Source organism: Ricinus communis, chromosome 7 (genome assembly GCF_019578655.1).
Source record: "Ricinus communis isolate WT05 ecotype wild-type chromosome 7, ASM1957865v1, whole genome shotgun sequence".
In the NCBI taxonomy this organism is placed as follows: Eukaryota; Viridiplantae; Streptophyta; class Magnoliopsida; order Malpighiales; family Euphorbiaceae; genus Ricinus; species Ricinus communis.
The window spans coordinates 24,377,982-24,389,238 of record NC_063262.1 but is presented as its reverse complement, the minus strand read 5'-3'; the positions used below and the strand labels follow the sequence as shown (position 1 = coordinate 24,389,238).

General features: G+C 34.0%; 2 protein-coding genes across 2 annotated transcripts; one reads left to right on the top strand and one right to left on the bottom strand.

Moving 5' to 3' along the window:
* Nucleotides 1–608: 608 nt before the first annotated feature.
* On the bottom strand, nt 609–5,564 carry LOC8262778 (chaperonin CPN60-2, mitochondrial). Its single transcript, XM_002521105.4, has 18 exons — nt 5,336–5,564; nt 5,176–5,200; nt 4,888–5,019; nt 4,417–4,576; nt 4,042–4,217; nt 3,747–3,842; nt 3,352–3,456; nt 3,167–3,253; nt 2,970–3,059; nt 2,800–2,880; nt 2,634–2,702; nt 2,325–2,402; nt 2,131–2,226; nt 1,948–2,047; nt 1,767–1,870; nt 1,281–1,386; nt 1,102–1,180; nt 609–984 (listed from the first exon to the last, which is right to left on the bottom strand). The coding sequence occupies exons 1-18, from the start codon at nt 5,371–5,373 to the stop codon at nt 879–881; spliced, it is 1,728 nt and encodes a 575-aa protein (XP_002521151.1). The 5' UTR covers nt 5,374–5,564; the 3' UTR covers nt 609–878.
* Nucleotides 5,565–8,962: 3,398 nt separating this feature from the next.
* Nucleotides 8,963–10,964, top strand: LOC107261413 (zinc finger BED domain-containing protein RICESLEEPER 2-like). The gene is made up of 4 exons (XM_015720450.2): nt 8,963–9,696; nt 9,876–10,406; nt 10,498–10,843; nt 10,887–10,964. The coding sequence occupies exons 1-4, from the start codon at nt 8,963–8,965 to the stop codon at nt 10,962–10,964; spliced, it is 1,689 nt and encodes a 562-aa protein (XP_015575936.2).
* The last annotated feature ends 293 nt before the right edge of the window (nt 10,965–11,257 follow it).

Below are 11,257 nucleotides of genomic sequence, written 5' to 3'. Positions count from 1 at the left end.
ATTAACTTTAGACGAATAAGACGAAGGTTAATTTTATGAAAATGAAAAGAGTCTAAATATAAATAAAAAAAAATTAGGAAATTATTACATGGCTTAATGTATTTTTATTTTAAAATAACAGTAAAATTATATAAGACCGTTAATAAGTAATTACTAATGATTTTAAACAAGGCAAACAAGTTGTAGAGTAAATACCCCATTCTGATAATGATGTTCCAAGTGCCTTTCTTATATTGCAGAATAGAGCCAGTTGAGTTAAAGAAAACAAATAAAGAAAGAAACGGACAGACTAATTGGCGAAGGCATCTCATCTGCTGCTGCAATGCCATCCTACAATTTTAAAAAGGGCTAATGATTATAAAAACCACCAATTCGTGCGCTACAATGGGAACCAACATGTTGCAGGAATGGCTTCTGCCCAAATTGGTTCGATCGCTGTCCTGTCCAGATACAATTCATAAACTAAAGAAAATTATGAGGAACAGCATCCAATACTCTCTCTATATACACTATCTTCATACCATTACCACAATCAAATCAATGACTGCACTGTGGACCCCTTACCTATAACCACACTTTTATGGTATTTATCTTTTTTCCCATCTGTATTATTCCAGCAAAAAGATTTTCATTTTTATTATTGTTATAAATGGGTTCAGATTCAAAACATTTTACGTCCCCTGTAGATCCCATAAGTGGGGATAAAAATACATATTGGTCCAAAAAAAATATATATGTATAGTCAAAAATTACACTTTATATGAACGAGGATTGAACTAAACTCCGCGGTTCGCTGAAAGAGAAATAAAAAATAAAAGGGAAAGGTTAATGTCAGTTTAAAATCATCAGGGTATTGGTGCTGTCACGGTGGAACGACTTTAATAGCCCATGCCACCACCACCACCGGCCATGGCGGTGGGTTCCTTCTCGTCCTTGGGTAGTTCCGTCACAATGGCCTCAGTTGTAGTCATCAATGAAGAGACACTGCATCAACAGTCATGATCAAACAAAATGGTAATTGCTTTCAATAATAAAAATAAGCTTATGGAAAGATTATTTTATTTTATTTTTTATTTGTAAATATATAAATATGTTTATTACCTTGCGGCATCTACCAAGGCTGTTCTAATGACTTTCAGTGGATCAATAATTCCTGACTTTACCATATCCACGTATTCCCCTGATACATACAAGGAGAAAGATTCTCTTTTTTTAAGGAAAAAAAGAAATTCATAGGTACTTCTTGCCGCTACTGGGTTGATTGAAAGAAAACGACAAACCTTTAGCTGCATCGTATCCAAGATCAGGATTATCCTGCTCTAATAGCTTGCCAACAACAACTGCCCCCTCTACTCCTGCATTTGCAGCAATAGTGTGTACCGGCATCTGCAGACAAATATAACCCAACAAATTCAGAATATATTTTCAATATTTATTTATGTAGATAATTAGGCTTATTCTAAATACAATTAGGATGAAGTGCATTCCTTTGTATTAATAGCAAATTGAAGAAAATTTACAGTTAAGCAAACTATCTAACCACATGTAAAGAATAAATTTTAGTAACTTCAGATCATTAATCATTTAATAACAACTAGTTGAGCCAATGAAGTTCTTTGCATCACTAGAAAAATTATATAAAAATTGAAACTATATGCTTGCATTTGTTTTCAATTATTAAATTAAAAAAAAAAAAAACCCAAACTAATAAAGATCCATAAATTTGGAGCTCACGCATTTTGACTCAGGAAGCACAAGGTTCAAACCTTAAGAGCATTCTGGATAATCTGGACACCAATCTTCTGGTCAAAGTTTGCAGTATGCAACTTGTCCAAATCTTTAGATGCATAAAGAAGTGCAACCCCACCACCTACACATGAAAGAACTACTTCACTTCTTCATGTCCTTGGAATAAGACATACAAAAGCACTTGGAAGTTACTCTTACCAGGTACAATTCCTTCCTCCACAGCCGCCTTGGTGGCATTCAGAGCATCAGTAACTCTGTCTTTCTTTTCACTAACTTCTGCTTCACTAGCCCCACCAATCTACAAACAAAAACAAATATTAAACGAGTTTACAATAAAAGCTTGCAGAACTGTGGTAGGTGATTGTTATCAACTAAACCAACCTTCAGAACTGCAACACCACCAGAAAGCTTCGCAAGCCGCTCTTGCAATTTTTCCTTGTCATAATCAGAAGTGCTCAATTCGATTGAAGACCTCAACTGTTATAATAATCATGGTTTAATAGACAATTATCAGAAACAAAGTTTAATCAATCCCGAAAAATTATCAAGTTTTTGTCTAAAGGAACAATGCAGACCTGCTCACATCTTTCTTCCAAGGCTTTCTTATCACCAAATCCATCAAGAATAATTGTGTCATCCTTGGATACTGTAACCTGCAATGTCCAGCACATGGAAGTCAATCATAAAGAATACACCAAGTTCATAAATGAAAGGTTTCTGCCTGTCTCTCCTTTCACTGGGTGTCCTGTAGTTAGACGAGCCTGCTACATCTCCTCCTTAAAGGTGTAGCTACCAACTAGCCTACAAATCTTAAATTGTCAACTTTAAGACTTCCCCTTCAAGCATTAGGGTGGCTAAAGATTACAAAGAAAACCAAGACACACCTTTTTGCATGAGCCAAATGCCTCTGCTCCCACCTTTTCAAGGTTCATACCAAGCTCCTCAGTTATAACCTACAATAGAGAAATATATAATCAGAAATATTCTGGATCATACATCAGATTCACATGCCAAATCCAATTGGGCAATATGCAAATTCAGTGTCCCTACCTGACCACCAGTGAGAACGGCAAGGTCTTGCATACTGGCCTTCCTATTTTCTCCAAACCCTGGTGCTTTTATGGCACAGACCTTCAACCAATTCAAAATATAATGCCATTAGAAGAACATATAACCCACCAACAGTTATATTTATGTTTAAAATGCACATGGCATCTAACCTTGATTCCAGCACGAAGCTTGTTTAGAATGAGAGTTGCTAGTGCTTCACTTTCAACATCTTCAGCAACAATCAGCAAAGGTCTTTGCTTCTGATAAACATCACAAATTGGTTCAATATTTTAAACTCGATAAATTGGTCCAATATTATAATACATTAACAAACCGACTTTCATTTTCCACTGATATGATTACTAACCTTCAAAGCTAATTCTAAAACCTTGACTACAGCATTTAGATTTGAGATCTTCTTCTCATGAATTAAAATTAGGGGATCTTCTAGTTCCTGGCAATGATAGAGATGCCATGAAATGTGTCGGAAATCATAAGTTCAACATATGAATATCATAAGAAATAATTTGTCCACAAAATATGAATGCTTACACATTTTTGGTTTTTTGTATTGGTGACAAAATAAGGGGATATGTAGCCTCTGTCCAGCTTCATTCCCTCGACAACCTCTAGCTCATTGTACAATGTTTTTCCATCCTGAAACAGTTTTGAAAGCAACAAAGTTAACATGTTGGTAGAAATTTGGATGAAACAAAAACAATCAATTATTTCAACAAAAGAAAAAGAAAAAAGAAGTGTCTAGCAGCATCCAGTGAGAGCAAAGAGGATGCAGAAGCAAACAGAAACAAGTTGCTCAGCTTAAAGGCCCACACGTAAGTTACAGAGGCTGAGAGGGAATTTTACTAGAGCAACTAAACATTTCTAATAATATAGCATCCCAGAAGGTTCAAGCAGGAGCAGAAGGAAGAATTTCCAAAGCCTCTTACAGAAATAGTAATGACACCCTCTTTTCCAACTTTCTCCATTGCCTTGGCTATGAGCTCACCAATCTCTCTTTCTCCATTTGCTGATATTGTTCCAACCTTTCAAGAAATTCATATTGGTATCACAATCAAGTATTCAGTATAAATACATGTTATTCTTACAAATTCCATAAATTCTAATTCAACATCAATCCTTTTCTTTTTCTTTCTTCATTTGATTTTCATTTTATCAAGTCAAGCTCAACCACATTCTGAACTATATGAAGAAAATTATGAAATCAATAACTGCAACGCCAACCTGTGCTATTTCTTCAGATGTGCTTATCATCCTTGTTCTGCTCTTCAAGTTAGTGATAACAGTATCAACTGCCATTGAAATCCCACGTCTTAGATCCATGGCATTCATTCCAGCTGCCACAGACTTGCATCCTTCAACTAAAATTGCACGAGTGAGGACTGTTGCACACGTTGTTCCTGCAAAGATGCATTTAAATAGTTATATCAGTACAAAAATTCATATAACTATCCTTGACTGCTAAAAAGAATACAGTTTTATTAGGATCATTATCTTCACATACATGCACCTGCGTACACAAACGCATTCACTATGCTAACATGTAGTCTTGACATCAGCAGAAGAAACACAAGAAGTAATAACATACGAAATCCTCACCATCGCCTGCCACATCATTTGTAGCATTTGCGACCTGCTTCACGAGGCTAGCACCAACATTCTTCACTCTGTCTTGGAATTCAATGCTCTTGGCTACTGTAACACCATCTTTTGTCACTTTAGGGGCTCCCCAACTTTGCTCCAAAACTACATTCCGCCCCTGCAAAAAGTCAAGCATTAAACACAAAAAGAAAGTTGGTCAAACATTTAAACTGCCCAATATTTATTCAAAACACTATCCAAAACTTTCTTCTCCTCAAAAAAAGGAAAATACATAATGATGGTAGAAATTGTAAATGCTACTAAAAAATGAAGAGTAAAAGAGAAGAAAAACAATTAAGCTCACCGCAACATGAGCTCTCAATAATAAGGATCATGAAACTCAAAGACAGAAACAATATTTAGCAGTATCATTAATCAACAGAAAACACAGCAGAGGAAAACTAATCAATCAATGTGCGAGCTACTCACTTTAGGGCCCATTGTCACTTTAACAGCATCAGCAAGATCCTCAACACCTTTAAGCATCAAGGCGCGAGCTTCAACGCCAAATTTTATATCTTTAGCTGCATAACTTCTGCTCCAAGCCAATCTACTACCCACCTAAACCCACCATCACCACCCAAGAGAAAAATTAAATAAATAAGAAACCACATTTCAGTTTACACCAAAAAAAAATCCATATTGACATTGAAACACAATTAAACTAGAGTAAAAAAATAAAGTCAAGACTAAATAGAATCGTAAAAAACAAATCACCTGCTGGGTACTGTTCTTAGCCAATCTACCAAAAAAAGAAAAGATAAAAAAAGGATTACACGAAAATGATAAAGACCCAGATTTAAGAACAATTAAAAGATGGTATCCTTATAGCTATAGATAGAGTGTGAGATTATAAAAGTGCAAGTATATATTATACCTGGCTTTAGATGCGAGTCCAGAGACAAAACGATACATTGCTAAAAAAGTGAAAATTAAATGAGATTATAGGCCTCTAGTTGAAGAAGAAGAAGAAGAAGAAGAAGAGAGGTAGGTAGGGTTTAGGGTTTTGGTGGGGGTAAGGTACGGGACTGAGGTATCAAAGAGAAGCACACAAAATTTGTGTTTCGGTATCTTTGTTTGGTCTGTGAAAACATTGGGCTCAAACTGATCAACAATAACAATAATTGGGCTTTATTGGCTACCTTTATATTACAATTTTCCTTATTCCAAAGTTATAATTTTATATATATCCCCTGAGACAGCCCAAAGTTTTTTCCTTTTTTTGGGAAAAGGTTCACTTTTGCCCCTAATATTTATAGCTACGAGCATATTTCCACCTAAACTATTTTTAAGTACAAATAAATGGATAAATTGTCCGGCTGGTACTAATCCTTTGAACTATGTTTCAAATTAATACCAGTATTTTAATTTGAATATAATTGATACTCAAACTATATGAAAATATATCAATTTAGGGTAGCTCTCCAATTTTCGGCCAGCTTATGCTGTTTGGCAATCTGATAAGGTATATTATGTTTAATTCTCCACCTCAGCATGTTCCATGTCATAAAGTCAGTCAAATTAGCCAGCGGATCACACTTCCTAACTTCTCCTAAATTAAAACTAAATTCTCTAAATTAAACCCTAGAATCTAATGTTTAGAAATCCCTTTTTTACCTTTATAGTAGTCTGTATAACCGAAGCTAAAGCACCATTGTTACCCTCAATCTCTCTTTCTCACCTCGTGTTTTCTTAAAAAAAACTCGAATTCTCTCCTTCAACATACTTGTTATTGGTCGTTACCTCTGATTTGGGTTGCACATTATTGATAGGGTGTCGAGAGCATACAATGGTTTAGTATCGTACATATCAGCATGTCTCTTGAACGAAAGTGAAGGGAAGAAGGGAAAAGGCAACCCATATACTGTAAGTTATATAACTTGCATTTTATATATAAGCTTGTTTAATGGTAACTTTCATTTTGTTCTTCTGTTTTGTATGTTGCATGTTGATGGTTTTATTTGGTTTTTGGTAAGAAGCAAAGGGTGTTTGGTGTTTTGACCTTATAATGAATGATTTTTTGTGTATGATATAACTTAATGTTTATATTGAGTGATTGGTACAAGTATTTTACAAAATCTGTAATATATAGAAAATTGATTTGTTTTATCCATTTTAACATATATAGTGCCTCATACAGAGTATTTAGTATAAAATAGCATTGTTTTAGAGTAGATGCTAGAGGTAAGTTAGAAATTAGGGATGTTGGGAGCATATATTTTTGTTCTGCTGATATGACGTTAAGATTAGATATAGATGTAATGGCTAGAGAATTGTGTTTGGTACCTGCATCATTTTGTATGTTTTGGAAGCATCTAAAAAAAGTGACATAGATGGTTTGAGAAATTGAGATAAGGACAATGTTAGTATTGAGATATCTATAAGTGTTGATGAGTCAAGAGTGATTCATGTTTATACTAGGGATAAGGTAAATATGTAACAAGATGAAAATATTGAGCATGTTGTGCATCATGAAAATATTGATAATGTTCTTGAATCATTTGAGGAAGTGAGAATGCTAAGTAGTGATGATACTGAATTAGAAGAAGTATAGATTCAACATGATGGTCATGGTGATGATGAGGAGTCTGAAAGTGAGGCTGATGAGGAAGACAATGAATTTGTTGATTTTGATTATGACTTGCACGATAAGGATCATGATGAGTTATTTGAAAAATTTATTGATATGGAGTTAAAAAGGGACAGAATAAGGGTTAATGAATAAGTTATTGACGATGGGAGTTCAGATGAGACTGTTTACGCACCAAGTGATGAGCTTAAGTCATGTTCCTCATATGATAACAGTGATATTGATTCAAGAAAGACAAAGTGGCCAATTTTCAATGAAGAGACAGATATAACCAATCCTAATTTGAAGATTGGCATGCTCTTTAGTACTTTTAGGCAGTTTAAAGATGCAGTTAAGAACTACTCAATAAGGAGCAGGAACCAAATTATTTTTAGTCCAAATACAAAAAAATATAAACCAAAGTGCAAAAAGGGTTGTGATTTATTTATTTATTTAGGCTTACTTGATGACAGATAGTAAAAATACTATGCAAATCAAGTCAGCAAAGTTTGATCACAGTTGCACTAAATAGCACTATAACAGACATGTTAATGCTAACTATATTGCCATGAAGTATGTGGAGAGGTTTAGGACTGACCCAAGTTGGGCAATTGAAGGTATTATTCAAACTATTAAAAAGAATATGGCAATTGTTATGTCTAGGTTAAAGGCTTGGAGAGCTAAGAACATTGCTCTGAAGTTCATTGATGGTGATGAAAGGGAGTAATTGGATATGCTGTATGATTACAAACTTGATTTGTTAAGGAATAATCTTGAGTCCACACTTATGCTTGACTTAGAGGAACAAGTGTTCAAGGTAGGATGGCAATGGATCCTGGACCCGACCCAAATCCGTGGATCCAGATCCGTTTTCACGGATATGGATCTTAAAATTTTGGACCCGACGGATCCGGATCCGGATCCAAATATTGGACCCGGATCCGGATCCGTTTACCCGTTTAATTTATAAATTCAATATTTTTTTACATTGAATCTGATTGTTTGAGGCTCTAATAACAACTCTAACTTAAGCCCAACATCTCAAAGGCTCCAAACCCTAAATTTCCTAATTCTAACTTCCCTCTCTAGTACTCTGTAGAGTGTAGTGTAGACTCTGGAATTCTGTATTGCTTCATGCGAATCCGCCGCATATGCCTTCTCCTCCATTGAAGCCAACAGTTCAGTCTCTCTCCTCCATTGAAGCCAACAGTTCAGTCTCTCTCCTCCATTGAAGCCAACAATTCAGTCTCTCTCCTTCATTGAAGTCAGTTCGTGAAACAATTTACGGTATTTTTTTTTCTTTATGCATAACTGAATATCAATTTATCAATCAATTGGTTTAATTTTTTATGAATCAATTCTTAATTTGTACGAATAATCTTGAAAAATCGGGTTAATTAATAATTTTTACAGATCTGGGAAAAGGGGTTTTATGCTTTTATTAAAAAATTGAAATCCTTTTTTGTTGAATGCTGATGTTCGTGACTCTATGTTAATTGATGTTTGTAATTTTTGTTGAATTAAGGTTCGTGACTTTTGATTAATTTATCATACATTGGTTTGTTGTATAATAGATTTATAATGTTCATGAGTTAATAGGCTTAATAATGTTGATTTAGCTAAATATTAAGTTGTGAAAATAATGTCAGACAATAGAAATTCACTTGAGCTTGAAAGCAATTGAAATTTAAATATAACATTTCAATCTTTACTTTGAAGGCTTAATAATGTCAGACAATAGGCTTAATAATATCAGACAATAGGCTTAATAATGCTGGATAACAATAATATCTTTACTCTTAAAGATATGTGTTAATAATAATGATGTATAACATTTCAGTCTTCATATTAATTTTTTTTACGTGAGCTCATATAAATTATTATTGGAAATCAATTTTAAATTGTTGGCCTTTATAATATTTTCAGTTTATGGATATGGAAGAACAATCAAATTTTAAAGATAGTAATGAAGAACCATTTGTAGTGTTGTCCGATCAAAATGAGGAAGATGAATTGGAGGGGCTTGTTGAGGTCGAGAATGATACTAGCAAAGAAAATGAATCTAGTAGTTCCAAGAAAAATAAGAAACTAACTTCTGAAGCATGGGATTATTTTGATGTGGTTAAAATCAAAGATATACAAAAGGCAAAGTGTAAGTATTGTAAGAGTGCACTCTCTTACTCGAAAAATAATGGAACCTCACACCTTCTCAAACATGCTAAAAAAACATGTTCGAGAAGACATTTGAAGCTTCCGTCTGGTCAATCACAATTGAAGATTAAGACCGAAGTTGATGGGACTACTTCTTTGACAGTTAAGGAAAAACAAAAGAAAGTGATATTTGATCAAGATGTTTCAAGGCGAGAGTTGGTTAGAATGGTAGTAATACATGAATATCCTTTGTCAATCGTGGATCATCTTGGTTTTAGGAGCTTTGTCAAGAGCTTAAATGATAATTTCAAGATTATTTCAAGGAACCCGTTAAGGAGTGATGTGATGAAAATGTACAACAATGAAAGAATTTCTTTTAAGGATTTATTAGAGGCTAATGAGGGTAGAGTGGCAATAACAACTGATATGTGGACCGCCTCTAATCAAAAAAAGGGGTACATGGCTGTTACTTCGCATTTCATTGACCAACAGTGGGTTTTTCATAATCTTACATTAAGGTAATTGTTTAATTGATTTCTTTCTAATATTGTATAAATAATATAATGTTTATATACTTATATTTCGTTCTTTTTGGCTATTTGAATTTTGGCTATATGATTATATGATGCTTATGTTATTTGGTTGGTAATTGTTCTAGCTCTAATTTATGTATTTGGTATATTTATTTTGTGTGTAGGTTTTGTTTTGTGCCATGTCCACATACAAATGGAGTTATTGTTAAGGTTCTTATGGATAGTTTCTCTCAATTTTCTTTGGAAAACAAAATTTCTTCTGTTGTTGTTGATAATTGTACTACAAATGATGCTATGATCAATGTTTTGTTGGAGAAATTAGAAAGTAGTTGCTTGGAGTTAAATGGAGATTTTTTGCACATGAGGTGTAGTGCTCATATTCTAAACTTGATTGTGAAAGATGGTTTAGAAGTGATTGATCATGCAATTATCAAAGTAAGAGAGTGTATAGCATTTTGGATGTCTACCCCTAAAAGGATTGAAAAATTTGAGGAAGCTTGTCGTCTTTTGAATGTGACTAAAACTAAAAGAGTGGCTCTTGATTGTAAAACTAGGTGGAATTCTACTTACTTGATGCTTGAATCTAGTTTGCCTTTCAAGGATGTTTTTAATAAGTTGAAACGTCTAAATAAAAGGCTTAAGTTTTATGTTCCTAGTGATAACGATTGGACTATGGCTACTCTTGTTTGTCAAAAGTTGGAAATATTCTACAAGGCAACCAAGGTTTTTTTTTATTAGAAATCATCCAACTGCTAATTTATTTTTTCGAATTGTTTGTGAAATTAGACTTGCTTTGAATCGTTGGGTGCAAACCGATAATCATGAGGTTATTAGGATAATGGCTAAGAGTATGGTTGAAAAATTTGACAAATATTGGTCACATATTAATGGGATTTTAGCTATTGCTGCCATTTTAGATCCTAGAAATAAAATAGGTTGTGTGGCTCATTATTTTGGAAAATTATATGGAGATGATGCTAATAGTGAAATGACAAGAATAAGAAAGACCCTTGATAATCTTGTCCATGAGTTTCAAAATAAGAATGAGGTAGTGAATGAACCATCACCATTAAAGAGAGGGTTTAACGAGTGTGGTGATGAAGATGATTTTGCAAGATCTAAGAGACAAAAGGTTAGAAGTACACCTTTGAGGAGTGAGATTGATCAATACTTAGAGAGTGACACTATGCCGGAGGATAATGAATTTAATGTTCTTAAATGGTGGAGTAGAGATCAAAATTATCCAACTTTGAAAAAAATTGCCAAGGATATTCTTGCAATTCCCGTCTCTTCGGTTGCTTGGGAAAGTGCATTTAGTATGGGAGGAAGAGTGGTTAGTGCCCATCGTTCTCGACTTCATTCTCAAACCGTGGAGGCTCTAATGTGCTTGTAAAGTTGGATGGTTGATGATGTGAAAGGTAATATTTTACTTAGTTATATTTCTTTCCTTTTAATATAGATTTCAACTTCTATTTCTAATCTAATGTAATTTTAATTATTTATGACAAAGGCAATTTTGAAGGATCCCTTTCATGTTCCACTATTA

Excerpts from the sequence above, each read along its gene's own strand:
- LOC8262778 (XM_002521105.4), bottom strand. The coding sequence starts at position 5,373 with ATGTATCGTTTTGTCTCTGGACTCGCATCTAAAGCCAG. Across the intron at positions 2,048-2,130 it reads GTGGTGTTGCAGTTCTGAAG|ATTGGTGGGGCTAGTGAAGC; the intron begins GTTGGTTTAGTT and ends TTTTGTTTGTAG. Across the intron at positions 1,387-1,766 it reads TTATCCAGAATGCTCTTAAG|ATGCCGGTACACACTATTGC; the intron begins GTTTGAACCTTG and ends ATTTGTCTGCAG.
- LOC107261413 (XM_015720450.2), top strand. The coding sequence starts at position 8,963 with ATGGAAGAACAATCAAATTTTAAAGATAGTAATGAAGAACCATTTGTA. Across the intron at positions 9,697-9,875 it reads TTTCATAATCTTACATTAAG|GTTTTGTTTTGTGCCATGTC; the intron begins GTAATTGTTTAA and ends TTTTGTGTGTAG. Across the intron at positions 10,844-10,886 it reads CAAGATCTAAGAGACAAAAG|AGAGTGACACTATGCCGGAG; the intron begins GTTAGAAGTACA and ends ATCAATACTTAG.